This window comes from Hermetia illucens, chromosome 4 (assembly GCF_905115235.1).
Source record: "Hermetia illucens chromosome 4, iHerIll2.2.curated.20191125, whole genome shotgun sequence".
In the NCBI taxonomy this organism is placed as follows: Eukaryota; Metazoa; Arthropoda; class Insecta; order Diptera; family Stratiomyidae; genus Hermetia; species Hermetia illucens.
This window is the reverse complement of record NC_051852.1, coordinates 127,023,881-127,050,471: the sequence shown is the minus strand read 5'-3', so window position 1 is coordinate 127,050,471 and position 26,591 is coordinate 127,023,881. Positions and strand designations below refer to the sequence as shown.

At 43.7% G+C, this 26,591-nt stretch overlaps 2 protein-coding genes across 2 annotated transcripts; both read right to left on the bottom strand.

Moving 5' to 3' along the window:
* Window positions 1–1,569: 1,569 nt before the first annotated feature.
* LOC119655024 (lysozyme 2-like) lies at window positions 1,570–2,109 on the bottom strand. Its single transcript, XM_038060699.1, has one exon. It carries the CDS (start codon window positions 2,059–2,061, stop codon window positions 1,639–1,641), a length of 423 nt encoding a protein of 140 aa, XP_037916627.1. The 5' UTR covers window positions 2,062–2,109; the 3' UTR covers window positions 1,570–1,638.
* A 16,844-nt stretch (window positions 2,110–18,953) lies between these two features.
* On the bottom strand, window positions 18,954–19,376 carry LOC119654070 (lysozyme 2-like). Its single transcript, XM_038059233.1, has one exon. It carries the CDS (start codon window positions 19,374–19,376, stop codon window positions 18,954–18,956), a length of 423 nt encoding a protein of 140 aa, XP_037915161.1.
* Between the last annotated feature and the right edge of the window lie 7,215 nt (window positions 19,377–26,591).

Sequence of the window (26,591 nt, the reverse complement as noted above, 5' to 3'; positions counted from 1 at the left end):
AATATTAGTGATACCATTACCGATCACTGACCTTTGCTGGCCTTGGGTATTACTGTATACTCCTTGTGCAAACTTTTCTTTGATTAATTCCAATTATTTTTCCGTGCTTATTTTCCGTTGGCCCAATTGTTTGCCTACCTTCAGGCGTGTGTTATTATACTAGTGCTTTCGGCCGTGTAAGGAACGCGCCTACTGGGAACGACACGGTAAGACACGGCACAACGGATTGGTTAAAGTGCACTGGGAAGGACACGATACGCCAGAATATTGCCTGATGTATTTGTAAAATATATATATTGTATTATGAGCACTACTATTATCATCATCACGATATCTGAGGTAGACGCAGACGTTTGTCTAATTCAAATACAGATATTTGGCAGACACAGAGGTTTTTCTAAAACAGATATTTACCCAAAGCACAACCAAAGCCGAAACAGTCACAAACATTCGTCTGAGGCAGACCATGCCATGAGGCAGACCATGCCAATGCCAAATATGCGTTAATATTAGTGTTCATAATATATATACCTGGCAAATACAGCAGGCAATATTCTGTCGTGTTGCGTTGTTGCCACGGGCCGATTACCTTAACATTTGAATGCACATTTGCTGGGCAAAATAGCACTGTGCTCTCCAATATACGATATTTTACGTTATATATGCCATCTACAGAGGCCCTTCTTTCCCTTTTTTTAATTAGCGCTTTTTACAATTCTAGCTCCCACTGCCTAGTATGCTGGAGCCAATGAAATTATTCTGAAAAGGTCTGCAATCATTATATCTATCAAATTCTCCCCTTCTACTTGTCCCTCTCGCCTCTATGAGAAATTATTTACCAGCCAGTTCAAACTTCTTACTGTCCGGTTCCCTTATTACTTTTTGCCGTCTCCGGGGATTTTTACATCCCCATCTTCAACTGCTAGCTTTCCAACAACTCTTCCACTTCCACTCTTCAATCTTACTCTCTTCATTTATGAATACATAACTTTCCCTTCTTCTAAACCACTAAAAACCGCTTCAACCGCAATCTTCCACGTTCCAGCCTACTCGAGTGCTACCTCTCCTTAATCTCTTATGCATCCCCATTTCTCAAAATTGACGCTCACCATCCCACGCTTGAATCTGAAGCAGAACTCTATCGGCCTAAATGCAACCATGTCCGAAAATCAGCTAAGTTAAATTTTGGCAAAGCAACTCAGATCTACGCAACTTGGATGAAATGACATTTCACAGCTGGTGTTCCTTGCATTTGACGGGTCAACGAACATCTCAACGGTTTAGATTGGTGGTCGATTATCAAAGATAATGAACGCCACCTTGCGATAATGGAGACGAGCAGTGGCGTAAAACGACATATATGTTAGGTTTGCATCCCTTCTGAAATATTGTGAAGGGGGCGTTTTCGATGGCATGGCAGCTATAACTGACCTGAATATCGAAGTCGATGGAAAATGATTAAGGTCTACGGAAATAATGATGTCCCCATACCAAAGATGCTGATTTTAGAGTTTCTCGACTCCACCTGGACCCCACTTCCAAATGGGACAAAAGTTAAAGAAGAATAGGAAGATATGCATAGAGTTGAAGAAGTTTATTCTTCAGCCCATCTCTTTATTGAAACGTTTCAAGAGAAGTTTAGATGCAGCTAGCAACACTTGGAGCAGTTCCATTACAATGGTAGAGCCATCCGTACCAGGCCTTGAATCCTTGTTCCTTGTAGACGAGTTGAGCACACTTCCAGGAGGCATCAAGGTTTCCGAGGAGAGCGGTACAAGCAATTTTGCAACTGTCACTGGAGGCAACGTTTCCTTTGCACCAGTATTGGTTGTTGATTTGGAAGAGACCGTAATCTCGGGTTCCGTTGGAGTTGAGAGCACCGACGGCTTCATCGTTGAATCCTGATTCGTGTTCAATTAAACAAATCCAGTTGGCAAGGGTGGTTAGATTCTTTACGCCATGATCGTGGTAGAGGATACGTGCCATTTCACAACGGGTGTAAACCTTGGCCTGGGCACAGGCAACGAGGACGAGGAGAGCAATAACTGCGATGGCCTTCATTTTGGATAGTCTGTTCTTGGGTAAACTCAAGGAACTGATGAAAATTCAGTCCACACCCATTTCTTTTATAGGCGGTTGGAATTTCAAAAATAATTATTAACCTATTGTATTAAAATTTATCTTAGTTATCACCAACTTTTGCGTCGATTCAGTTCTTAATATAGTAGTAACTTAATTTAACAGTGGCATGCATTGAATCTTATTAATTTGCTTTTCATTATTAGCCAACTTTTTGTTTCTTTGGGATAAGATAGGCTCGAGAGGAATGTACGTACAGTCTCTGTTCATTGAATTAGAACTGTCAAAAAATTTTATGTATTTTTTTGCCCTGCGAATCCCGAAAAAAATTAAAATGATCGTTTTTACATTGTGCTCGTTTATGCCTTCATGGAGCATAGAGCGTCCACACCCACGCGCCATCGTTCTCCCTTTTCCAAAGTGTGCTTCTGCTGCCTCCAGGATTTCTCGAGGCAGTGCAGGCGCTCCCTGAATGAACTATCCATTGCCACTTTCGCTTACTCATCAACATGTCCATGGGCGACTGATCTGTGGGCCGATCAAGAATAGTGTTGTGTCAGGCCAGCGTACCCCGATGACGTTTTGCAGATAAGAGTGCACGAAAATTTCGAGCTTTTAAGTAATAGTGATGGTTACTTCTCATGGGCCACTCCCATATGCCAACAGAGAAGGTACATTAGCACAGAACAGTCTCAACTTGATCCAGATGTTCAGAGAACTGTATTTCTAGATTGTAGACGAACCAGCGGAAGCAGACCTGGCACTGTTGATGCGTTCAAACGATATCCAGTTCGGTGCTACCGTTGGCAGAAGCCACGCCGCCTTCGATGCTCTGATCTGAACTAACAGATAGGCAAATTGCGAGGACCCGTCAGATTTGATTTTGTTTGTGTTTATCTTCTGTCCGACTCGACTTGTACCTTCTTCCAACAAGATCCATTTGGCCAAAATCCATGACCCGGTGAGAGAATATATAATACAAATGTCGTCAGCGTCGTCGAAACTTTTGAGGAAATATTTCATGATCCTGGAAGCCCTCCATGTCCTCCAGCCAAGACAGCGTAAAGAACGTCACCAACAACTAGAACAAATAACATCTGTGACAAGAAATGCCTCCTAATCGTTTTTAAGTCTTTCTTCCGTTTTTAACCTATTTTTTCCTCGTGATCATCTTCTTAGTACTGTATTACCCTACGCATTGTCATTTGTTGTTTCCTATGTAAATATATTTTCCCAGTTTCGGTACGTTTGGTAGCCTTGACCGTCCTGACAACTTTCCTAACTAGTTTTTGCTAAAAACCAATTCCATTCCACTCCTTTCTATTGACAAATGGTTAACTGTACACTTATAGCAAAAGAGTAACACGGCTTTGTAAAACGTTGGTCCAGCATTACTAACGTACTAGACTTCGCCAATTTCGAAGCCAAATGTCTGAAGAAGTGCACACATCTCCATTCTAAGGCCTTTGCTCTGTTATTCACATGGTACTTTTTCCCAAACTAGCCTCTTTTAACATCCCCTACCACTCATTACATGGCTCGCCTGCTATCTATCTAACCGCTTCTCCGCCAGTTTTCTCAATGGTTGCATATCCCGCTCCTTTACCCTTCTCCTAGCGTTTCTGAGCATTCCATTCTGAGTCCATTACTGTTACTGCTTTAATTAACGACCTTCCCTTTTTCCTCACGGTCCCTTGCTTGCTTTATGTCAGTGGCTTTATGTTTTTTTATCTGCAGCTTCAATGATATTCTACAAATAAATAGGGATTAAAATTATCAAATGCGATTCGTTGTGCTACTGTCTGAAATCCTCTCCCATTCAGATTTCTTAATCTTTCGACGACCACCCTGTATCGTGTCGGAGCCGCATCAGAAACCTCGGCGTAACAAAACTACCTAGATGTTTCCAATTGCGCTTCCAAAATTTATGGCTTCATATTACTTATCTCCTGCTTTTCAACAACCCCGTACATAGCATCCTTCAATATTGCTCCACCATCTGCAACTGCGATTCACCTGCTGGAAACGTGGTCCAACCCAATTTTACCCGATTCCTCTTTTTGAGAAGAACTTCCCTCTTGTGGACCGTCTTACTCGATTCCACTATATTATTTATACTTTACTTGAAATTACGCCAAACCTTCTTTGAAATGAGCTTCCCCTTTCTATATCTTTCTACTGGCCTAATGGACTGCCCCACATTTTCTGACTTGGTTTAGGACTCGCAACGCCGGAACTTTCGAAGTGTCATTCGTAGAGTTGGATTTGTTTATATCCACTCCCCGAATCCGTGGCTATGTCGTTCCTATGACACATCACAACCTGGTACGCTAAATTCTTATACGTGCTCCTCCTCCTTTCTCCTTCTTCTGGCGACAATATGTAATTGGAGTGTTTCTGATCATTGCCTTTAATATCTTTCGCAATTGAAGGCATTTCTGACATCAAGCGTTTTAGGAGCGCTATCCGCTGAGATCAACGGCTGTGTGTCTTGGCTCGATAAACTGCATCCAAGGCCTCGATTATTGCATCCACTGTGGATCTGTGGATCTGGATAAGTCCCCGACAGCACGAATTGCTTCAGCGAGTATACTCCTGATAAGCTTTTCGAGTACTTTCCGGCCGTGTCAAGCATAAACAGCGGTCGGTATGAAGACGGCAGCTCCGGGTCTCCTTTACCCTTGCTGATCAGCGCGAGTCTGGCCACTTTCCAGCGCTTTACGCTCTAACGACATCAATCCATTAATGATGTCTAGGGAATTACGCTCGTACAATGCGGTCCATCTGGTCGGTACTTGGTAAGAAGGGCTTCCGCAGAACCCTGATTTTCCAAATGACAAGTTTATAGACAAGTCCCCACGGGTCCACATTCACCTCATTTACCAGGTTCTGCCAGTCACGAGCTTTGTTTTTTTTATCGCACTGCGGAGTCTCCTTTTTCCTGATTTAAACTGTGGCAAGATAGAAAGACAGTGCATGCCTCCTTGTTGGCGCATAAACTTTGTGCCAAACGGCGGAGCTCACTCCTCCATAGGACAGCAATTTCTGCCGTCCACCAGTACATAGAAGGCTTGTCGTGTCTGGGACCCCTCCGGGGCATGGAAGCCTCACACATTGTAGTTATCAGGCTGATCACTTAGTTTTCCGACAGTATCAGCTGCAACGCTACCACACTCCGAAACGTCCTCCAAAGTGACACTGTCTGTCCCAAGGGCTTCGACAAACTTGATGTTCACCCTCGCGACATCTTACACGCACGGAGAGCGCCGAGTTGGTTCACGTCAGCAAGTAGCGTCAACTACGTGGAACCCAATGTATTGGAGATCATTTGCCGAGAAATCTCTCAGCACTTGTCACCCGTCCACCGTGGCGTCAGGCTAAGGCGCAAGGGTTTTGACAAGTTTTCATCATGATAGAATTCCCATCGATCCTAAGATTGCACAGTTGATGAAACCAATAGAAGAGAGTCTGTTTTCTGGTAGCTTATTAGGTGCTGACATCGAATACCTCAAGGGAATGTGGCGCCCAAAACATTTGCTCTCAGGCAAACAGATGGTTGAAATTGCGACCCACATAGCAGTCATCATTTTGAACGATGGATTTTCATCCATTTTGCAAGTCGTGGATGTGTTGGGGATTACTTTGGCGCAAATGCATGCGGCTCTGCTCAGCGAGAAACGGATAGACCACTACGAGCGTGGAGTTAGTGAGGCTGCAAAAAGTGACCGGATTCAATAGAAAAAGAAAAGTGTAACCAACCAGGAACATTCTCTTAATGAAGATGAACTCCGTGGCCCTCCCATTGCAGCTTTAAGAAAGTTTTTTTTTATTTCGAATAGATAAAATGATCATTCGTGTGCTTCAATGTTTTCCATGACATTTCGACGACATCTATCATAGCAGCTTCGATACTAAATTAATTTTTGCAAAAATGACGTGTTTTCACTAAAAAACGTTGAAAAAAAATATAAAGAAAAAATCCTACGGAATGTTAAGGAACAAATTATCCTGAATATACAGAGAAAATTGAAGCCAATTGAGCGGAAATTGTTCGAAGTATCGGTTCGCCCAATTTGTTGTTTTCAGAAAAAGGCGTTTAAGCACCTAAATTGCTCTCATATGCAGCAATGAAAGGAATTGCGCAATTCGACCTATTTCGGTTTTCTTTCCTGAGTGAAGCTCTGCTATATGATTCTTAAGACATTAAAGTATAGTAACTAAAGAAAAAAATAAATTTCCCTACGGCTCTATAGTGGTTTTCCCTATTTAGAGTTAGACTATTAAATTAATTCCTAAAATTCGGTTCTCATTTTGAATTCGTTATTAGTACAGTATGCTGCGCATTGAATAGCATCTATGTAAACTATTATATCGTCATCATTAGAGTTTTAGCTTCAAAACCCAAATATCTCATACGCCCAATTATGTCTTACTAATCCTCTCGGTGGATTAAATCGAATCGCGTTAGATATAGCTAAATATAACTAAGCGGAGGGAAATACTTAAATTTCCTCCCCTCAATGTCTATTTCTGCATTTAAAACGTAAAATGTCAGTACCACATTAAAGCGAATAGTCCTTCATACTCAATGTACTACAAACTATTTACGAACAGGACCATCTTGCAACAAATATTCTTAAATAAAACATCCACAAACCTTTTCATACCTGAAGCCACAAATTTCCAATTCCCCATTTGATGTCAAGCTATAGGTGGAAACTTAATAAAATGAGGAAAGACATCATTGGTCCTAATTCAACAAACAGTGACTGTAAATCTTTTTATAGATATTTTGATTTTTGGCTGAATAATTACTTGATTTGGCAAACTAATCTGTTACTAATCATGATTTTTCAGAAAGTCAAATTAAATTTTGAAATATATATATAGAAGCGCCGAGGTATGCAATAAAAAAGATAGTGTTGCTATCATTACCGTCAACTCCTCACTTGCGACAGTATCGGAAGACTACTGCATCTAAACGCACTTTTTTAATAACATTGATTGACAGAAAATAACAATCTATCAATCTATCTTCCAAAAAGTGATTTTCTGGAACATGCAAAACTAATTGGTATTGTGTTGAGAGTTATTTATCAATTTCAAACTTATAAATATATCAAGGATCATTATATGCCTACGGGTCACGTCAAGTTGGATCTTCAGTGTTAGTGAAAATGTGGCTAATTCGATCTCCATTTCAAGGAATCTTTGAGACTGTTTAGAAAGCAGAGCTCCGCTCCCAAAACCATAAGCAGCACTTTACTTCACAATTTGTGGTACCAGTAGTTTCACGTCATGTAATAATTTTGATTGGCCATTTTCTGGTGTCGAGTTAGTGGAAAAAGTCTTTTGGTTGAATCCAATTTTATAATGGAATCATTACACATATTAAAAAATTATCGTTGACCCCTATTTCAAATAAACACAATGTTATGTACTTGCCAACATGCAATTAAGTGTATTTTACTTAACAACTAGATGCCCTAATTGGGCAAATATTTTCTTATATATTGTTGTGAAGCGCCGAATATGCACGACAATAAGGGCGACTATCAGTTTTGTCCGCAGCGGATGCAATTTCCCAGACACTGCATGCGAGCAGGTTGGAGATGTGTTTAGAGCGGTCTTCGGTCTTAAGATTATTATTAAAATCGGTTCAATGTCTGTCTGTCTGTCTGCCTGTCTATCTGCCTTTTTAAGGTTTTGTGTGAAACAAAACCTTATTAGAATCGATTCGATGTCTGTCTGTCCGTCTGTCTGTCTGTCTGTCTGTCTGTCTGTCTGTCACAGCCGATTTATTCGGAAACGGCTGAACCGATTGTCACGAAAATTGGCAGGAGTATGTGATCTACCGTTCCCTTTACATGCAGCAACTGACGCCATTTTGTGTTAAGTGTAAGGGGGGGCTCCCCATACATATGAAAGGAGGGTGCAATTTTTTTTTTCATAAAATGTGGCCATGTGGGGTATCAAATGAAAGGTCTCAATTAGTACTTTTTGAAACTGGTTCAATATTTGATATTGGGTGAAACATAGGGGAGTGAGGGCTCAAAATATGACACCCAAAAAGTGTAACAGGTCTCGTTCTCAGAACCTATCCAACCGAAAAATCTGAAAAAAATCTCAGTAGTGCATCTCTACGAAATCTAGGCCTCAAAATATATCCGGTTCCGATATCTGCACAAATAAAGTTAATAATAGTATATTTCTACATTTTAGAAATTAACCCGGCACCCCCCTTATGTTCATCCCAGAAGTACAAAATTTGGCATACCTATAATGAAGAACATAATGCACAATTTGGTCAAGTTTAAAGAAAATCCAACTATTATTAACAAAGTTATAGGGGGTAAAACTTTACAATTTTTTGTGAATTTCGTAATATGTACGTATGTTTCGTAATTTTGTAGCTGTATACGGGTAGAAAAATATGCGTTGAAATTTCTTAGATAAGATGAACACAAAACCTTTATACCCGAAGCACGAGCTTCCGGTATTCCGACTTGTTTTTTTTTGAGGAGGTGGAAATCTTCAAAAGACACTAGCCTGGAGGTGCCAGCGTGTGGGATTCTTACCCACTAAAACCACCCCCGACTCCCTCCCAAGCCCCGTGGAACCACCGTACGGTATTACATCACAAGGCGGAGTCAGCTCATTTTAGCTTGGTCCCCTTTCGTCTCTACGCGGCGTACGTAACCGCGCCTTTTTGCTCCCCTCTGCATTTTCGCAGTTTGCTCTGGATAGATACGACCATTGAGTTGATCGCATCCCAGTCTTCCTGACATGCTAGCATTCTTCGCACCAGATTCTCTGATACGAGCACCTCTTCTAGAGTCTCCTCTAGGTTCTCCCTTTCATCCACAAACCTTGAACAGTGGAAGAATACATGCTTTGGGTCCTCTGGGACTCCATCGCAGTTTGGACAATCGGGTGAGGTATCTTGTCTAAACCTGAACAGGTACTGGCGATATCCTCCATGCCCCGTGAGAAACTGAGTAAGATTATAATTAATCTCTCCGTGCCGTCTCTTCAACCACTCCTTGATGGCAGAGATGAGCCTGTGTGCCCACCGACCCTTTTCCGAGCGTGCCATTTATTAGCGATCGCTTTTGCCATCTATTTAGCGATCGCCCCCTTTCGGCGTTCTTCGTCTGCGATAAGAGAGAGATAGATTTCGCATTATATATATTCATCATCTCATCTGCCAAGATGTCAATGGGCATCATTCCACAAATGACGAACGCGGCATCATCTGAGACAGTCCTGAATGCCGAGCACACCCTTAGGGCTGTTCTTCTGTAGACTGAACTCAGTTTGTTAGCGTTAAAGGTAACCTGCAATGCCTTTCTCCAAACTGGAGCTGCATAGAGCAGGATCGAACTCACTATCCTAGCTATAAGCAACCTGGAAGCATGCCGTGGCTCTCCCACGTTCGGCATCATTTTTGCCAGGGTCACACTCGCAATGGATGCTTTGTCATAGACATACTGCACGTGTGGCTTATAGCTAAGCTTCCTGTCTATAATCACTCCCAAGTATTTGATTGCAGGCTTAGAAATGATGATATGATTCCCAATTTGAATAAGGGCAAAATTTCTTTTACGCCGCTTGGTGATGAGGACCGCTTCCGTTTTTTTCTTCCACAAGTGTCAGACCAGAACTCTCTAGCCAACTTTTAACAGCAACAGCATCTTCGAGATGCTTTGCGACAACAACCAGCGCTATATCATCGGCGTAGCCCACCACCGTGGCTTCCTCCGGAAGGGGCAGATTAAGAAAATCGTTGTACATGATGTTCCACAGCAGTGGGCCTAGTACGGAGCCTAGTGGGACATCCGCGCAGACAACCTACTCCTGGGGTCCGTCATCAGTGTCATACCAAAGCCTCCGTTCTTGTAAATAGCTGTTGATAATAGCTGCAAGATGAGCGGGACTACCAATCTTCGCCAGCGATTCCCGTATTAGATTCCAATTGGCCGAATTGAATGCATTTCTCACATCCAGGGTCACTACTATGCAATATTTGCTAGTACTGCCCTTTCCGTGGATTGCATCTTCGGCCAAGCCAGTAACCATTTTGATCGTATCAAAGGCTGATCTGGCTTTACGGAACCCATACTGCCAATCTGAAAGACCTCCCTGGCTCTCAACAACCGGGAGTAATCTATTATAGATTACTCGCTCTAGCATTTTCCCCACAGTGTTCAAAAGACAAATAGGTCTGTAGGAGGTTGGTTTACCTGGGGGTTTGCCAGCCTAAGGCAGTAGCACCAACTTCTGTCGTTTCCATGATGCAGGAAATATCTCCTCGGACATGCACGCTTCGAACAACTCAGCGAACATGTCCGATCTGGATTTCACGCAAGCTTAAGGACCCTTATTCGCACGCCTTCCAGACCCGGAGCTTTGTTATCTCCTATCCTAGCGCAGATCTCCAGCAGCTCGTCACTGGTGACTGACGATATTGCCGTCGTTCAGAGGTCGCTGGAAGTTGTCTATGCCCTCCTCTTGCTAGGGGAATAGCCTGTCTGTCTGTCTGTATGTCTGTCACACGCACTTTTCTCAGAAACAGCTATACCGATTAGTACGAAATTTGGTGAGAGGATGAGAACTGTAGACGCCCAGACATGCAGTGAGTGATATCCTTCTACGTTGAGATTTACATGTAAAAGGGAGGTGTAAATTTTTTTTCCCCGAATATAGTCATGTGGGGTATCAAATGAAAGGTCCCGATTAGTACTTTTCGAAGCCAGTCTTAGTTTCCAGATTTATTAGAAAGGCGAGGAGTGGGAGGGGTCGAAAGTGATGATTTCTTTAATGGACCTATTCTCAGAACCTACTCAAACGAAAAATTTGAAAAAATCATGAAGCTGGCTCTATATGGTTCCCAGGCCTCAAAATACTCTCCAAATCGATATCCGTTCAAATTAAGTTAATAATAGTATATTACCATTAAGGGCATCCCAGAGTGATAAAAGTAGATAGTAGTATAAAATATAATATGAAGCATATTGTCCCCAAGTTTGATCAAAATCATACTATTAGTAACAAAGTTACAGTAACTAGCTAGTCAGACATGCTAAATGCATGTACATAAAGGTGTACGTCCAAATGGAATACACTTAAATATACTCACAGAAGAAGCAAACAAAACGTTTCATACCTGAAGCGCCTAGCTTCCGGTTTCCCGACTTGTTGAAATTGTTGATGCAGTGGCGAAAGATTCTACGCTTTTTAAGGGAGAGTCGCTCCATTTAGGGGAAGGGGATAGGATCGTCGTGAATTTTAAGTGACAACGCTTTCGGCATCATTCTCATGTTTCCAGAAAAAACGATGGTTTCGAATTTGCCGATATTTAAGAAAAGTTTCCAACGAGTGAAATAATGGTCAAGCTCATCTAAATAAGAATTCAGACGAGCTTCACCGTAGGAGACGAGCTTCACCGTGGAAGTATAAAAGATGAGGTCGTCTACGTATTAAAGGATTCGGATAGGACACCGGTGTAGGATTCGTTTGGTTTGCAGAAAGGACTAAAACCTGAGGAATGCCGCCGGGACAAGTATAAGGCGAAGAAAGGTACTGTTGGATATTGACTATGGATTTCCCCCGTCTAGAAAGGTGCGGATGGAAATTGAGGATTTCAGAAAGCTTACACGCGAGTCCGTATCGCGCCATACGGAGTCGAAAGCTTCCCTTAGATCAAGGAGACAAAGCTATGATGGATGTTCTCCGATTCATACCTAGAAGAATATCAGCCTTGATGACAAAAAGTGCGTGCTCAACCGAGTGTTTAGTTCGGTTGGCCAATTGGAACTCGTGAAGAGTGTTGTTGGAATCACAGTGCTCGGTTATATGAGATTTAATGATTCGCTCGAAAATTTTGGTGCAAGAAGACAGGTTTGAGATAGACCTGTAGCTATCAGGATTAAGTGGGTTGAGGTCCTTTTTTGGGATTGGACGAAAGTGGCAACATGACGTTAATGCAAATTATATCCACGGGGAAACCACTTTATATCCAGACCTAAACGAGGGCGAAGCGAGACTATTTTATTTCAGCATAGGAAGAGGAGTCCTAAGTCCGTATTCTCTGCCCTCCACAAAACCGCCAGTCGTCCTTTTTGGAAATGGGTTTTAATATTTGCGCAGAGGCAGGCACAAGTTGTTTCCCATCACATTGATGACTTGCTGGAATGCAGGTTAGCCGTAAGACGAAACAAAAAGAAACGAGTTCTTTTTTTTGAGACGACCCTGGTTACTTAATTGACAGGGTGGCAGTTGGATGATTGGTAAGAGGAGAAAGGAAAGGAGGAGAGTCACTTGAATTCGGAACGGGAGACAAATTCTGAATTAATTGGGACAGTTTGCAATTTGAGTATTTAATATAAATGTTTGAAGACACTGTGGAGGAATTTTCGAGAAATCTGTGTACTTATTACTTTTTATTATCACCAGATTCGAACGAATAAATCTATGCCATATCTTTGAGGGTCAAATGGTTTCTGTCAAGTTCAAAGAGGATTTGCCATTCCGATTGTCGTACACTAATCGCCTTTCATTTTTGCATCCCAGGATTAACCCTCCAATTGTCACACTCAATACGGGTGTCCTTTTTTGGATCTAACTGTGATTTTCCGGTGTTTCCTGCAATTAAGTTACTTGAAATAATTAAACGGTTTTTGCTTTTTCGCTAGACTTTTTTAGTTTATTCGTAAATACCTATATTACAAGGACCACTCGCACCCTTCATCAGCAAACACCATCTAATTATTTCAATTCCTTCTTTGGAATCTCAACGATTTATAGTAACTGTAGGTATGGGAAGAAATAACTTAGCAGGGCGACCATCACATCCAGCGGCTGTATTCCATTTCAGTGCATTGATGGTCGAGATGATGTTTCTTCTGTTTGGGGGAACAATCCGTAACCGCATGTTACGGTTGCTAGCCATTTCATCCGCAAGAGGAAGATCTTTACACGCTGTGATACCGTTAAGTACCTTGATGATGATGGGGTTGCACAGTCTATCCGCCATCCGATCGGCAAATTTCCAACTGTCGAGCGACAGCTGGGTCATATAAGCGCCCAGTCTTGAACTTTGGGAGGTACCTCCCCCATCCTGCGAGAAATAGTAGACGCAGCACGTAAATGCAGGAAAACGTCCCTTTCGACGTACATCCACAAGACTTATCCTAAATCTACTGCTGATTATAAAATGGTCAATCTGATTGCTCGTACGGAGTGGATCAGTTTAAATCCAACTGGCCTTATGACAAAAGGTCGCCTCATTCTACCTATACTTCATCTAAAAGATAGTATCCTTGAAAGCAGACAAATATAAAACCTAGCCAAAAATTAAAAATTAGTTGAAACATCCCCACTCTGTCATCGGAGGGTGCCGTCGAGTAAACTTAACCTGTTTCAGAAAAAGCCGAATTAGAATCCCCTACGCCGTCCTGCGTACTTCTTGTGACTTCAACCTTTAATTTGATGATCCTCCAAAGTACACGCAAAGTTAGATATGGGAAAATCCTTCGCTATAGCTTTTATAATAATAATAGTTGGCGCAACAATCCAATTGGATCAGGGCCTTGAAGTGTGTTAGAGCACTTTATTAAAGACCGCAATGGGACACTACAGGATTATAGTAACCTATAGGAGGCAATGTGGTCAGCATTGCGCTCGCCCGAGATTATTACACTGATTTGACTCAGGTACTCATTCACCATTCGCCATAGCTTCTTCCAATCCAAAAACAGGAGGATCCGGTATGGAGTAAGTTTGTGAAAATCCTTACAAATCCGGCACTTCCCCGCTATTATAAATCATACTCGTAACTGGACCCTTTACGTATTGGATTTGACGAACCTGTAGGCTTTGAACTAGTGTTCTTGATACTTACTGCTCCCGCTTGTATGATCAAAACCGTCAATAGCTCGAAATTACATTTTGCTTTTCTTATGTTCATATGAAGTGCTTAATTCTTGTAGCAGTAATTTTATCCTTTTTAACATAAATATTCCTTGAGTATAACATGCCATCTCAATCTGGCTGCTATTTTTTCTTTTTTTTTTATGGATGGAGGTGGAAATCTTAGAAAGAGGCTGCTGCGCCAGGTTGCAGCAGTCTGTGGGATTCGCACCCACTAAAACCACCCCCACTCTTCTGCCCCTCCCCGCGGGACCACCGTGAAGAATTACTTCGTGGGGGAGGCTCTGGTTCGCTATAGCAGCTGGTCCATGTCACGTCTCCGTCGCGCCGACGGAGACGTGACGAGCTCGATCCAACTCCAGGAGTTTTGTCTGCACCACGGCTACTCCCTCATTTACCGCCATCCAGTTTTCCTCCGACTTCAGCATCTCATCAACCAGGTTCGAGGGCTCGATAGCCGCCCCTAAGATGCTGTTCAACCTCCTTTTCTGCTACAGAAATCTGGGACAATGGAACACAACGTGCTCCGGGTCCTCGGGTGTAGCACCGCATTCAGGACAGTTGGGAGACTCATCCAACTCGAAGCGATGCAAGTACTTCCTATAGCCGTGTCCCGTAAGGAACTGTGTCAGGTGGTAATTCAATTCTCCGTGCTTTCGGTTGACCCATTTCTCGATACACGGGATCAATGTATGGGTCCACCGGCCCTTGTCGGAGTTATCCCATCGTTGTTGCCACTTGCCACACAACTCTCTCCTGATGGCTTTTCGGAAATCCGCATTCACCTCGGCTGGATTTACTTTCCGTTTTTCGTGGAGCCAGTGTGACACACACTGCCTCCGTCGACGCCGTCCTAAATGCGCTGCACACCCTTAGCGCAATTGGCCGGCATGCCAAACTTATCTTCCTCCGGTTGACAGCGTGGTTCAACGCTCCCGCCCAGACAGGGGCCGCGTATAGCAGGATCGACCTCACCACTCCCGCGATGAGTAGCCTGCTGCCTGGCATTTGCTGCCTTCTCTCGCGCATAATCCAAGTGTCCCTTACAACTCAGCTTGGCATCGATCATCACCCCCACATATTTAACAACCGATTTTGAGACGACCTCACGATTACCAACCCGGATGGTAACCGTGTTGTTCTTCCTACGGTTGGTAATGAGGATCGCCTCCGTCTTCTCGTTCGCCAGGTCCAGCTTGGCCATTCGTAACCATGACTTGATGGTATGAATGGCTTAATTTGCATAAAGCTCCACGTCCTCGGGATGCTTTGCAATTGCGAATACCGCCAGGTCGTCCGCAAAACCAATCAGCGTTGTCTCCTCCGGCATGCAAAGGCCAAGCACTCCGTCGTACATTATGTTCCACAGCAGCGGTCCCAATACAGAACATTGAGGCACACCTGCTGTCACAATGTACTCCTTCGGCCCGTCGTCCGTCTCATATCAGAGAAGTCTGTCCGAAAGGTAACTCTCGACGAGCCGAGCCAAGTAGCTAGGAACACCCAGTTTGGCCAAAGCGCCCTTAATCCAGCCCCAGTTGGCTGAGTTAAAAGCATTTTTGACGTCTAGCGTCACCAGAGCACAGCATTTGCCCATGGCCATTGCATTTCGAGCCAATTCCACGACCTTTGCTACTGCATCAACCGTAGAACGGGCTCGCCGAAACCCATATTGCCGCTCCGAAAGACCACCCGCAAGCTCAATGAACGGGAGCAGCCTGTTGTATATCAGCCTCTCCAACATCTTCCCCATGGTGTCTAAGAGACAAATAGGGCGATATGAAGAGGGCACGCCGGGTGGTTTTCGGGACTTCGGTAGCAACACCACCTTCTGCCTCTTCCACTGGGCGGGAAACACTCCTTCCGCCATGCACGATTCGAATGTGCTTGCGAACCGCCTTGGTCTGGCCTTGACCGCCACCTTCAGAGCCCTGCTCGGAATTCCGTCCAATCCCGGAGCCTTGCTGTCCCCAATACGTCTGCAGATTTCCCAAATTTCCTCTTCGGCAACAACAGGGATCGAGAAGCCGTCCTGCTGAGCTGCCAGATGGGGTTCTCTTTCGTCCTGCTCCTGCTGCGGGAAAAGGGCTGTAATTATTTGCAACAAGAGCCGTGGGCATGTGACTTGAGCAATCTGGCTGCTATTGAGATCTTTCAAAAGCATAAAATGATACTGCAGCCATCATTCAACTACTGTAAAAACATGGTGAGCATCCGCAGTCATTCCCCATTATGCTTAGAAAAATTGAAAGGTATTAGAAATCGATGAGTAAGGGGTAAAGAATTCCACGAAGTGTTTGACTGAATAATGGTATGATGAAAGAGAAGCCAATTCAAATTCCTCTACTTTAGAGTAGGGCGTTTGCTCACCACGTTTTGTCCCCAGTTAAAGAGGGCCGTACTTTTGTTGACAGTCGCACATTGGTATTTTACATCTTGAATATGCTTTGGTAATGGCATGCCTGATAAAAATTAGGAATATCAACTGCATCCTATGGAAAGACGTCATACAATCTTTTCATAGAATAAAAATAATATTCATATTGTTCATACTGTGTGCTAGTCAAAAAGGCCCCTTTTTGAATGGCTTCCTGGATATGATGATGTTGTTCCAATGGATTAGGCACAGCACCATATCACATAACTTCGTCAGGCTTCTATTGTGTGTATGTAGTGTGGAGGAAGCTATAGCTTCTGAGCACTCAGACCGTGGTGGCCCATTGTACTCGACATCCCCGTCTAACTGAATATCTCGGATTCATTAAAGTATCGCAGGATTTCCGCTGGATGTGATGCTACCCGTCGAAACTGGAGAATATCCGCACCGAAATCTGATATGTGATGCGTCCGTACGTGGGGGATTAGCCAATGCTACTGATACGTCAATTGCTGGTTCCGGTCCGGGCATGGGGAAGATTGAACCCTGAGATTTAATTGCCCTCTACGCCAAAGTGATGTACTCAGCGTAATTCCACCGTATTGAAACTAAAGATAGAGTTCAAATGGTTTCTGCATTCCTGAACGATTTCGGTGATCAAAGGACTACTCAAGGCACTCAATGCAGCCTGACTATCACTGCAGATTGCGATGCGCCTGCCCTTCAACCGCAACCGTCAATCACCCAGTTTGCCGCTCTTAGGACACTTCTCGTTTTCATTCGAGAGGTAGACTCCAGAGAGTTGAACGGTTGTACCTCCCATCTCTGCAAGTCAAAGTCCATCCAGGTTTTTCCTTTTTGTAAATAATACCCTTGTGGTTTTATTTTGATTAATTGAAAGTCCTTGCCGGAAGTACCAACTGTCTATCAGATCAACGGCACGTAGTATATTTCTACATACCGTTCCAATATCCCGATCAACAGCAAGCACAGTCACGTCATCAGCATAAATTTGGGCGTGTATTGTCAAATTTTACAGTTCGCATCGTAGTGAGTCGACCAGCATACTCTACAGAAGTGGCGACAGCACACCTCCTTAAGGAGAACATCTCATTGCTCCTGCTGTTAGGCAGCGATGGACACCCACTTCAGCACGCAGCAATCTCTGCGTTGGCATAGTATAGATCCACTTAACTAAAGTACCACGAACACCATGCGCCTGGCAGCATCATAAAGTATTTGAAAAGGCGCACCGTCAAACGCCCCTTCAATGTCCACGAAGACCTCCATTGCGTTCGCACCCTTGAGAGTTCCATCCTCTATCTTCTAGATGCTTCTATTAGTCAAGCATGCTCCTCTGCGACTTTTGGCTACTCATACAATTCTGCTAGATGAACGCCTTATCTATGGCATGCTGACATTTCAAAGAAATATAACAAATACACTTAATGCTGTATCACCCCCAAAGGGGGAGAGAGCTCTCGATGAACTCGGCTTTCTCTTAGAGCACTTGACCGGCTTATTGTCCGAACTGATTTTTTTCCTCATTTCACTAGGCGTAGAGTATTAGAGAAATTAAGTCAGCAGACAAATCACGAGAGTCATCGATTTGGTAATTATTCACTCTCTTCTTGTTCCAACTTTTAAAGATCAAATCTTTCCCTAGGTGGGTCTCAGACGTTCGATGTCAACGTTCCCGGTTTAATGCGTTAACGACGATTAGGAGATGAATGGTTAGGTGATTGTAAACGCTGGGGCTTCCAAACCCTACCCCTCTTCTTTGACGACAACATGGCATTATGGTCCCTGCAAGTTGAAGCAACATTTGATATTAATCGCACGTTACCAACGGGAAGAAAGCACTTTCACCGATAATTACTCGCACTGCAAAAGACCTCGGGGAAATGTGAAGTAGAAAGCCAATCAAAAACATAATTTGGGCTGCCCTTTAGGATTCTGTCAAGATATCGCTGAGGTGTCTTCTCCAGGGGCAAACATGCAAGCCTTCTTAATATATCCATACGGATGCTAGCACGAACACCAGGGTACTGAAAATACTTTTTGCGGACTAGCCATTGAATAGTGCTCGGAGCATTCAGCTTCGTACTGATGAAGGGAGTAAGTTTCTCCCGAAATATATCATATATATACATAATTAAATAAAATTGTAGTTTGGAGTAAGCTACTGGTCTATCAATGAAACAGGCCCTATCATTGTCAGCGGTGGTGACTTGCCCAGAGTTGAGCTGAGCGTGCATTAGAGCACAACATGCTATGATCACATTCGGTTAATATGAAGTTGCACCCAATTGTGAGAGGCAAAGTCATGTGACTAACGTTGACGAAAACATAGTAGCCAAGATGGGGCTCAACATTAAAATCAATGGGAAACAACCAGAAGGTCGGCGGAACTGTAGTGGTTTGAAACGCTAGATGATGCTTCGACAGCTTCTTGGGGACCAAGCCTATGACAAAGATAAATGACGAATTTGATATTGAAAGGTCAAAGTAAAAGAAGTACAGATAATGCTGAACAAGTTTATTCTTTACACGTTTCAAGAAAAGTTTAAATGCAGCTAGCAACACTTGGAGCAGTTCCATTACAATGGTCGAGCCATCCGTACCAGGCCTTGAATCCTTGTTCCTTGTACACGAGTTGAGCACACTTCCAGGAGGCATCAACATTTCCGAGGAGAGCGGTACAGGCAATTTTACAGCTGTCACTGGAGGCAACGTTTCCTTTGCACCAGTATTTGTTGTTGATTTGGAAGAGACCGTAGTCACGGGTTCCGTTGGAGTTGAGGGCACCCACGGCTTCATCGTTGAATCCTGATTCGTGTTCAATCAAACAAACCCAGTTGGCAAGGGTGGTTAGATTTTTTACACCATGGTCGTGATAGAGGATACGTGCCATTTCACAACGGGTGTAAACCTTGCCTTGGGCACAGGCAACAAGAACGAGCAGGGCAATAACTGCGATGGCTTTCATTGTGAATAGTTCGGTTCTCCGGAAAACTCTAGGAACTGATGAAAATTCATTCAATTCCCATTTCTTTTATACCCGATTGAAACTCAAAAAAAAATTGTTAACCTATTGTTTCAAAATTTTATCTAAGATGTCATCTGAAAGCGCAATTCAGTTCTTAGTAGTTACGAATACTGATACTAATAAAGTATTATTTAATTTTTGTATTGTTAGACAATTTTTTTCTTCCGGATAAGATAGGTGTGTGGGTACAGTCTGTGTTCACTGAATTAACACTACTAAGAATTTTTCTTGTCCTCCAGAGTCGTCATGCGTAAAGGTAGTGACAAGTTCAAAATAAAATGAAATTTCGTGATATTGGTACCATTCTTAATACTTTCTATAAAATATACTGCTCCAGGTTCATCAGCTGAGATGCAGTACCACATCATTACGGCTGGTGGATCCTTTATTGCCCCAACGACGTAATCTGGACCACGACGGGCTGATGGCTGCCTTTGACCGTCATTGATTGTTGCCTACAATCGTCATTGAAAAGCGTTTGCAAACGTTTTTCTTCTAGATTAAAACCAGAGACAAAAAGTATTTATGGCCACTAATTCCCTTAACATTGATTACCGTATTACACTTAAAAGTCCTTGCGAATTCCAGACTTGAACTTTTACTCGACACCTTTACTTAAGGCTAGCTGCAAATAATCATTCCTTAAAATCCTTGCAGATATTCGACGTCCTTTCGTCTTTAGAGACAAGAAACGGGTTTTCCAAGCCTTTTTAATAATTTTAACGTCTATGCCATGCATATTTGAACTTGTATTATTACATTCCGCCGTCCATTACCGGTAATCAGTTGATTTTAGATAAACATTTTATTAACCGGTATCAGACGTTGATGCGAACCATTCTCTTCCCTGGCGATTTGTCGAAAGGGAAATGTTTCAAGGTGCAAATGTTAATATGCGTATGAATTCAATAATTCAAAGTAAGTAAGCCAGTTGTCAAACTATTTTGAAACACTGCCGAGGCAATGACTCTCCCGGTAGCATTCATCCAATCGGGGCACCACGCTGTACTGCAGGCAACAGTTTCAATACTCGCCGAAGCACCCTTCTCCACCGTCCAGCTGAGGTTTCCGCTGACGTTCAGGACGAATTCCAAAGAGCGTGTGTAGAATTCTTGGGAATGGATCCTTTCCATAGACCGGGTATTCCCAAGCAGTATGTATCTCCAACAACTCCGACAATTCTATCTCAAATCAATGATGAGATTTCATCTCGACTGTGTGCTGATATGTCGCTGCTGCAACTACAATCACTTGTGTATTTTGACGCAGTTACGGCTGCCAGATTGGCCGGTCAGAAGATTCGCTTTCGCGTTATTGGCTTGAGCGACCGAAGAGATCCGCACGGAAAATTCGTCTGGAAAGTCGGCGGGACTCACTAAGGCAAGATATTGCTAGGCTGATTCAGATCAGCACTGGCAATACCAGCAGACGGGTGAGGAATAAAGTGCAGGAACTACGTCATCCGCAGTGAAACATCCGTTGTTCAAATTCTGGACACATTAAAGCAGAAACTTTCTGTCATATGCAACCACTTACGACGGTATGACGAAAGTCACTCCAGATGTATTCAGAATGCAACTTACGACAGAAACCAGCAGAATTCTTTTCAGATCACTCAACAAATCCCAACAGAACGTCCAGACCGCACAGTTTTCTCTGACGGAAGCGTGTTGAGTGGATCACCGCCGAAGGCACCCACCTTGCCGCTACGCCTAGCATGAATTTTGCGTATGTTACCGAAGAGGAAGTTCGGCGAGCCATAAACAGTTCGAAGAACTAGACAGGCCCTGATCTTGATCGGGTGCAGAATCTCTAGTATAAGAAATTTAACAGTATACAGTCTGGCACACAGCTTAAATCAGATGATTAGTCGACCGGAGGAATTTCCACTCTTCCACACTGCGGAAATTATGATAACTACCTTATCCCAAAAAAGAATACACAAACTCAAGACCGATTGCTTGCTTACAAACCCTCTACAAATGCATAACGTCCATTATTAGTGAAAGAGGGATTCGTTGAGTCCCCTTCGGTTTCCCATAGCACTGAAACTTTCATAGCTACTGAATGATGGTAGAAGGCACAATTTTGCAATATCATAATATTGGGTTGGGGAAAAGTAATGTTGCATTTGTGATCAAAATTTGACGCTTTATTTAACATAATTATAATTATCCGATTTAAGTCAAATATACGCCGTTTTGTTCGCAAACTTGTTGCCATTTAGAAGGCAACTTCATTACCCCCCCCCCCTTATTTGCAGAAAAACTCAGACAGCCAGTTTTCGGAAGCCTCTTTTGAGGCCAACTTAGTAGCACCAAGAGCGTTTTGCATGGATCGTCTGAGCCTAAATGCCTTAGTGCTAGTATTACGTAAAATCCGGCATCTGCTGAGATTGTGACAACTCGTGCATAATTTTAATAATACATGCAGTTATTTTAAGGCAAAGTGCCTGTTAAGGTTTTTAAAAACCCAGAGACCCACTAGTTTCTCTCATAGGAACCCTTAAAGTAAAAAAAAAAGTCCTGGGAAATTTTCTAAGTGTTCTAACCAAAAAGCTGAATGTCAAAAAGTTGCGCCTAATGAAGTTTTGAACTTCATTATCAGGAACCTTCTCACGACTTCAGTCATGTTTCTTTTTTTGTAACTGCACAAATAATTATTATTTTACCTCGTCGATTCAGAAGAAAGGGTATCCTTAACGAACCAAAAAACGTTAAGCTCATTGCGCAGTCTATCAGTCTTCAGAAAACTTTTTGATGGAGCATAAATTTTCGGTGCCCTGCGACTGTTGGGGTTCTCAGTTAAACTGACTGCACTTTCAGAAGTACTTTCGTGATATCGTGACCACCTGGCTTAACATCAGCAATAAACCAACCGCATCATATACATTAGAGTGATTGTATGTTGACAAACAGACTTATCTTTTTTTTTTTTTGTTTTTTTGTTTTTTTATGGATGGAGGTGGAAATCTTAGTAAGACGCTGCTGCACCAGGTTGCAGCAGGGTGTGGGATTCACACCCACTAAAACCACCCCCACTCTTCCACCCCTCCCCGCGGGACCACCGTGAAGTATTACTTCGCGGGGGAGGCTCTGGTTCGCTATACCACCTCGTCCATGTCACGTCTCCGTCGCGCCGCCTTCCGAACTCGATCCAACTCCAGGAGTTTTGTCTGCACCACGGCTACTGCCTCATTTACCGCCATCCAGTTTTCCTCCGACTTCAACATCTCTTCCACCAGGTTGGAGGGCTCGATGTCCGCCCCTAAGATGCTGTTCAATCTCCTTTTCTACTGCAGAAATCTGGGACAATAGAACATAACGTGCTCCGGGTCCTCGAGTGTAGCACCGCATTCAGGACAGTTGGGAGACTCGTCCAACTCGAACCGATGCAAGTCTTTTCGTCCGCCAGGTCCAGCTTGGTCATTCGTAACCATGACTTGATGGTATGAATGGCTTCATTTGCATAAAGCTCCACGTCCTCGCGGTGCTTTGCAATTGCAACTACCGCCAAGTCGTCCGCAAAACCAATCAGCGTTGTCTCCTCCGGCACGCGAAGGCCAAGCACTCCGTCGTACATTATGTTCCACAGCAGCGGTCCCAATACAGAACCTTGAGGCACACCTGCTGTCACAATGTACTCCTTCGGCCCGTCGTCCGTCTCGTACCAGAGAAGTCTATCCGAAAAGTAACTCTCGATGAGTCGAGCCAAGTAGCTGGGAACACCCAGTTAGGCCAAAGCGCCCTTAATCCAGCCCCAGTTGGCTGAGTTAAAAGCATTTTTGACGTCCAGCGTCATCAGAGCACAGCACTTGCCCATGGCCATTGCATTTCGACCCAATTCCAGCCTGTTGTATATCACCCTCTCCAACATCTTCCCCATGGTGTCTAAGAGACAAATAGGGCGATATGAAGAGGGCACGCCGGGTGGTTTTCGGGGCTTCGGTAGCAACACCAGTTTCTGACTCTTCCACTGGGCGGGAAACACTCCTTCCGCCATACACGATTCGAATGTGCTTGCGAACCCCCTTGGTCTGGCCTTGACCGCCACCTTCAGAGCCCTGCTCAGAATTCCGTCCAATCCCGGAGCCTTGATGTCCCCAATACATCTGCAGATTTCCCAAATTTCCTCTTCGGTAGCAACAGGGATCGAGAAACCGTCCTGCTGAGCTGCCAGTTGGGGCTCTCTTTCATCCTGCTCCTGCTGCGGGAAAAGAGCTGTAATTATTTGCAACAAGAGCCGTGGGCATGTGACTTGAGCAATCTGGCTGCTATTGAAATCTTTCAAAAGCATAAAATGATACTTCAGCCATCATTCAACTACTGTAAAAACATGGTGAGCATCCCCAGTCATTCCCCATTATGCTTAGAAAAATTGAAAGGTATTAGAAATCGATGAGTAAGGGGTAAAGAATTCCACGAAGTGTTTGACTGAATAATGGTATGATGAAAGAGAAGCCAATTCAAATTCCTCAACTTTAGAGTAGGGCGTTTGCTCACCACGTTTTGTCCCCAGTTAAAGAGGGCCGTACTTTTGTTGACAGTCGCACATTGGTATTTTACATCTTGAATATGCTTTGGGAATGGCATGCCTGATAAAAATTAGGAATATCAACTGCATCCTATGAAAAGACGTCATACAATCTTTTCATAGAATAAAAATAATATTCATACTGTTCATACTGTGTGCCAGTCAAAAAGGCCCCTTTTTGACTGGCTTCCTGGATATGATGATGTTGTTGCAATGGATTAGGCACAGCACCATATCACATAACTTCGTCAGGCTTCTATTGTGTGTATGTAGTGTGGAGGAAGCTATAGCTTCTGAGCACTCAGACCGTGGTGGCCCATTGTACTCGACACCCCCGTCTCACTGAATATCTCGGATTCATTAAAGTATCGCAGGATTTCCGCTGGATGTGATGCTACCCGTCGAAACTGGAGAATATCCGCACCGAAATCTGATATGTGATGCGTCCGTACGTGGGGGATTAGCCAATGCTACTGATACGTCAATTGCTGGTTCCGGTCCGGGCATGGGGAAGATTGAACCCTGAGATTTAATTGCCCTCTACGCCAAAGTGATGAGGTACTCAGCGTAATTCCACCGTATTGAAACTAAAGATAGAGTTCAAATGGTTTCTGCATTCCTGAACGATTTCGGTGATCAAAGGACTACTCAAGGCACTCAATGCAGCCTGACTATCACTGCAGATTGCGATGCGCCTGCCCTTCAACCGCAATCGTCAATCACCCAGTTTGCCGCTCTGAGGATCGCATATACTTTCGCTTGAAAACCCCTTGCATATTATCCCAAAGGAAAAACCCACTTCTCGTTTTCATTCGAGAGGTAGACTCCAGAGAGTTGAACGGTTGTGCCTCTCATTTCTGCAAGTCAAAGTCCATTCAGGTTTTTCCTTTTTGTAAATAATACCCTTGTGGTTTTATTTTGATTAATTGAAAGTCCTTGCCGGAAGTACCAACTGTCTATCAGATCAACGGCACGTAGTATATTTCTACATACCGTTCCAATATCCCGATCAACAGCAAGCACAGTCACGTCATCAGCATAAATTTGGGCGTGTATTGTCAAATTTTACAGTTCGCATCGTAGTGAGTCGACCAGCATACTCTACAGAAGTGGCGACAGCACACCTCCTTAAGGAGAACATCTCATTGCTCCTGCTGTTAGGCAGCGATGGACACCCACTTCAGCACGCAGCAATCTCTGCGTTGGCATAGTATAGATCCACTTAACTAAAGTACCACGAACACCATGCGCCTGGCAGCATCATAAAGTATTTGAAAAGGCGCACCGTCAAACGCCCCTTCAATGTCCACGAAGACCTCCATTGCGTTCGCACCCTTGAGAGTTCCATCCTCTATCTTCTAGATGCTTCTATTAGTCAAGCATGGTCCTCTGTGACTTTTGGCTATTCATACAATTCTGCAAGATGAGCGCCGGATCTATGACATGCTGACATTTCAAAGAAATATAAAAAATACACTTAATACTGTATCACCCCCAAAGGGGAGAGAGCTCTCGATGAACTCGGCTTTCTCTTAGAGCACTTGACCGGCTTATTGGCCGAACTGATCCTTTTCCTCATTTCACTAGGCGTAGAGTATTAGAGAAATTAAGTCAGCAGACAAATCATGCGAGTCATCGATTTAGCAATTTTTCACTCTCTTCTTGTTCCAACTTTTAAAGATCAAATATTTCCCTAGGTGGTTCTCAGACGTTCGATGTCAACGTCACAGGTTTAATGCAGAACAATGTGTTAACAATGTGCGAGGCCAGGTAAAAGCAGCAGGATCACTCTCAAGACCATTCGACATCAACAACGGTCTACGACAAGGGGATGCGCTATCATGCGTCCTCTTTAACCTGGCCCTCGAGAAAGTGATCCGTGATGCTGAGGTAAATGCAAGAGGTACGATCCTCTTCAAGTCCACCCAATTACTGGCCTATGCTGACGATATCGACATCATGGGAAGAACCACCCGAGACGTACAAACTGACTTCATCCAGATCGAGCAGGCGGCGCGAGATCTTGGGCTGCACATCAATGAAAGCAAGACAAAATATATGGTGGCCACGTCAGCACCGAAGACGAATCAACCAACAACATCAAACCGCACTGGTCAAACACGAAGAAGAATAAGGATAAGAGAATACAACTTTGAGACCGTTGACAATTTCTCCTATCTAGGGTCGAAAATCACAACCGACAACAACTACGGTGATGAAATCCGCGCACGGTTGTTGTCAGCCAACAGAGCCTATTTCAGCTTACAAAGACTGTTCCGCTCGAAACGTCTCACCATAGGGTCAAAGCTCTTACTGTACAAGACTATGATCTTGCCAGTTCTCATGTATTCCTCGGAAACTTGGGTTCTTAGGAAGAAAAATTGCGAACTCTTGGCCGCGTTCGAGAGAAGAGTCCTCCGAAGAATTTTTGGCCCCCTACATGAGGATAAACGATTCCGTAGCCTACACGATGACGAAATCTATGAGCGATACCATGACCGTCCGGTTGTGGATAAAATCCAGCTCAATAGGTTACGGTGGGCGGGTCACTTAATCCGTATGGATGAGGATGATCCCACCCGGAAAGTCTATAAGGGCAATATCTATGGTAGAAAAAGAAGA

What these genes read in the sequence shown, in the direction of transcription:
- LOC119654070 (XM_038059233.1), bottom strand. Translation starts at nt 19,376, where the DNA reads ATGAAAGCCATCGCAGTTATTGCCCTGCTCGTTCTTGTTGCCTGTGCC.
- LOC119655024 (XM_038060699.1), bottom strand. Translation starts at nt 2,061, where the DNA reads ATGAAGGCCATCGCAGTTATTGCTCTCCTCGTCCTCGTTGCCTGTGCC.